This window comes from Antrostomus carolinensis, unplaced genomic scaffold, assembly GCF_000700745.2.
Source record: "Antrostomus carolinensis isolate BGI_N321 unplaced genomic scaffold, ASM70074v2 scaffold43664, whole genome shotgun sequence".
Lineage (NCBI taxonomy): Eukaryota > Metazoa > Chordata > Aves > Caprimulgiformes > Caprimulgidae > Antrostomus > Antrostomus carolinensis.
This window is the reverse complement of record NW_010312201.1, coordinates 4,910-8,088: the sequence shown is the minus strand read 5'-3', so window position 1 is coordinate 8,088 and position 3,179 is coordinate 4,910. Positions and strand designations below refer to the sequence as shown.

The window sequence follows — 3,179 nt, the reverse complement described above, 5'->3', positions numbered from 1 at the left end:
CAAACGGAGCCGCTCCTCCCGTTTGGCTTCGTACAGGTGAGGAGGGGGACAAAGGGCAAGACCCCCACCCTCCCGTGGGGACATCCAGGGGAGGTTTTCTCCATCTTTTCATCCTCTGGAGGCCACTTCCCAGCCTGGATGCTGTAAATGTGTGGATAGATCCTGGGGAAACACCAAATCCCAGGTTTGGGGAGGGATGGTTGAGCTCTCCCAACCTCTCTACCCTGGCAGTTGTCCACCTACCGCCGGCAGAGCCTGGACGACGCCTTTGCCCGCCTCCGTTGGCACCAAACAGCTGATCTGGGGGTTGTTCCCAATTCCAAGATGCCCAGCACCTTCATGGCTGTAGCGATGGATCTGGGTGACGAACGTTCTCCTTACGGCAGGTGAGTCACGGGTGGTGGAGACACAGAGATGAAGTTCTCGGGTACCAACCCCTCCTCTTCCTCGGCAGCATCCACCCCCGGGACAAGCAGAACGTGGCCCACCGGCTGCAGTTGGGTGCCAGGGCTGTGGCATATGGAGAGAAAAACCTGATTTTCCAGGGGCCGTATCCCATCGGTGCCATCCTGGAGGTGACCAAGGGTTTGTTGAACGTCACCTACACCCAGGAGCTCGTCTGGCGGCGGAGGGACACCCAGGGGTTTGAGGTGAGGAAGGGGGGAAAAACTTCCTCCCAGGGTTGGAAGAGGGAAACCCCCCATGATGGAGGTTTCTCCCCCCGCCCCGTATCTAGGTTTGCTGCTCCAGTGGGTCGGCACCGTGCCAGTGGCTCCCGGCGCCCGTGGTGACAGTGGAATCGCGGACGGTGACACTGGCCCTGGGTGGCTGCGGGATGTTGGTGTTGGGTTTGCGTTACGCTTGGGCTGAGTGGCCCTGTGAGTACCAGTCCTGTGTCCTCTACAACAGCCGGGGGCTCCCCGCACCCCCTTTCCTCCTGGACACCCTCCCCGCAGCGGAGACACCCCAGCGTTCCCAAAGAGCTGGAGGGAAGGAGCTGCTTCTCCTCCCCGGCTCCTGGTGCGCCCGAGGGATTTAGGTGAGGAGATTTTGGGGTGAGGAGATTTTGGGGGTGAGGAGATTTTGGGGTGAGGAGATTTTGGGGCGAGATTTTGTGTGAAGGGATTTTTGGGGTGAGGAGATTTGGGGGTGAGGGGACAACAGAGCGAGCTCAGACCTCTGGCAAAGCAGCTCAAGGCTGCTGGCGTCCCATCTTTCCAATTTAGAGAAGTGTCTTAATTAATTTTACTAATTAAACACTTTCCAGTTCCTTTCTGGCCTGAAATCAAAGCTACAGGGGGGAAAATAAAAGTGAATTTAAAATGAAATTAGTGAAAAATTTACGTTAAAACGAGTGGCAGGACCCGGGGCGGGAGTTGAACCCCTCAGTGCTGCTCCTCCTACTCTAACGCTGGGGTTGTGTTAATAAATAGTTAATAAATAGCTAATAAAATGGTTTATTTTATTCTTGAATCCTTTTTTATTTTTCCCTTCAGAGGAGCATCCTTTAATCCTCCATTCCCTGTAACAACAGGGAAATTAATGGGGAAGAGACGCGATGTGACACCCGGCGCTTTGAAATAAGACACTTGAGAGAGTTTCTGCACCAAAAATTTGATTATTTAACCTTTTTTTTTACTGGAAAGGAGGGACAGATCAACCCCTCCCCCCAAAATCATAGTAAGGGGAACTCCAAATGGAGGAAGAGAGCAGGTGAGCTCAGATGTCACATTACAGATGTCACCTCACTCCATAAAACCAGAGTTAAATGCACTCGAGCCACCGCTGGATCCAAGGAATTTCAGGCAGAGCCCAGCGAATCCCGAGAGGTTTTTCCCAGCGTTTCCACTCCCGGCTTCATTCCTGGGCAAGGGAGGAAGAGGAGGAAGTTAATTCCAGGCTGGAGAACCAGCTCTGCTAGCCCCATGGTTGCCATGCCAACAGGGATGCTAAATACAGCTCAACTTGGAGGTTTTTTTTTTAAAAATAAAACCCCTCAGACAGTGGATTCCAGGAAAAGGAGCCCAGGGGTCCCGGTCCCACCCTCCCAGGTCAGGGATCCCCATGAGACCACCTCCATCTCCCCATTTTTCCCGGAGTTTGGATTGAAGCCACAAACTCTCCACTTTCTGTTCCTATAGCAACTCCTGCCCACGCCTGGGCTCGAAGTAGCATCACATCCCAGCTCCCAGAATCCATCCCCGGCTCTAAGCGGAGCCGTCGGCGCTCCCAGCAACGCGCAGCAGCCACCTAAATATCCCCAAAAAATCTTTATGTTCTTGGCAAAAAAGTTTAGAGCCATGGTGGACGGATCCAGCCTCACCCCCAGGGTGGGATCTGGTGGTGTAAGAGCTGAGAGAAGAGCCAAAAAGTCTTCTCTACCCAAAAAAAAACCCCTACCTGGAGCCGCGCCGTTGGAGAGGGAGACGGCGCCGCCGGCCTCGGGGGTACAAACGTGAGGTTTGGGTTTGGTGGTCTCCAACCCAACCAGCAGCGTCATGAAATCGACGACGGTATCGATGTCCTCCTTGTTCGAGGTGGGTTCCCTCAAAGCGTTCACGGCGTTGAGGCGACCGAAGGAGGTCAGCTCAGAGATGTTGGCCCGGAGGAAGAGGAGGATGATGTTGAGGTCGTTGATGGGACAGGTGAGCATCTTACGGCTGAGAAGGTCAAAAGCAGGGAGCATCTCATAGACAGAGAGCAACCCTTTGTCCCACTGGCAGAGCTGCAAAGCGTTGTAGATGACGACGGGGATGAGGAGAACATAGACGCCGCCAACCGAGAGGCTGATGAGTTGGAAGACGGAGAAGAAGACCAACTTGCAAGGGATGAGCGGAGGGATATGAGGCTCTGCTTGGAGCAGCCCCGTTTTGATGGAACAGCTGAACTCATCCTGGAAGAAGATGTTGAGATGGAGAAAGACCAAGTAGAGGCAAGTGGCAACCAAGAAGAGGAGCAACAGTAGGTTCCTCAAGATGTAGATGAACACCAAGGAGTGGGCGTGCTGCTTGCAGGTGAGGTAGCGCTCCAGCAACGGGAACTCAAAGTACCTCTCCCGACGTGCCCTGGGGACAGAGGGGACACAACAGGGACTTAGAGCCACTTCACAGCCACGGCGCCACATGGAAGAACTTTGGTGGGACATGGTGACCGGGTGAAGCTGCCCGGTGGCCTCACCT

At 54.3% G+C, this 3,179-nt stretch overlaps 2 protein-coding genes across 2 annotated transcripts in view; one reads left to right on the top strand and one right to left on the bottom strand.

Moving 5' to 3' along the window:
* SIAE (sialic acid acetylesterase) overlaps positions 1-1,039 on the top strand; it is a 3,359-nt gene extending 2,320 nt beyond the window's left edge. Inside the window, exons 5-8 of the mRNA XM_029084741.1 lie at positions 1-36; positions 232-386; positions 455-650; positions 737-1,039. The exon at positions 1-36 is cut by the window's left edge and continues 107 nt beyond it. Coding sequence (XP_028940574.1) covers positions 1-36; positions 232-386; positions 455-650; positions 737-1,039 — 690 coding nt within the window. The remainder of the gene's footprint in view (positions 37-231; positions 387-454; positions 651-736) is intronic.
* Positions 1,040-1,801: 762 nt separating this feature from the next.
* The window catches only part of PANX3 (pannexin 3), a 2,608-nt gene continuing 1,230 nt past the window's right edge, over positions 1,802-3,179 (bottom strand). Inside the window, exons 3-5 of the mRNA XM_010166956.1 lie at positions 3,165-3,179; positions 2,401-3,065; positions 1,802-1,863 (exon numbers count right to left, since the gene is read on the bottom strand). The exon at positions 3,165-3,179 is cut by the window's right edge and continues 200 nt beyond it. Of these exons, the coding sequence (XP_010165258.1) occupies positions 1,802-1,863; positions 2,401-3,065; positions 3,165-3,179 (742 nt within the window). The remainder of the gene's footprint in view (positions 1,864-2,400; positions 3,066-3,164) is intronic.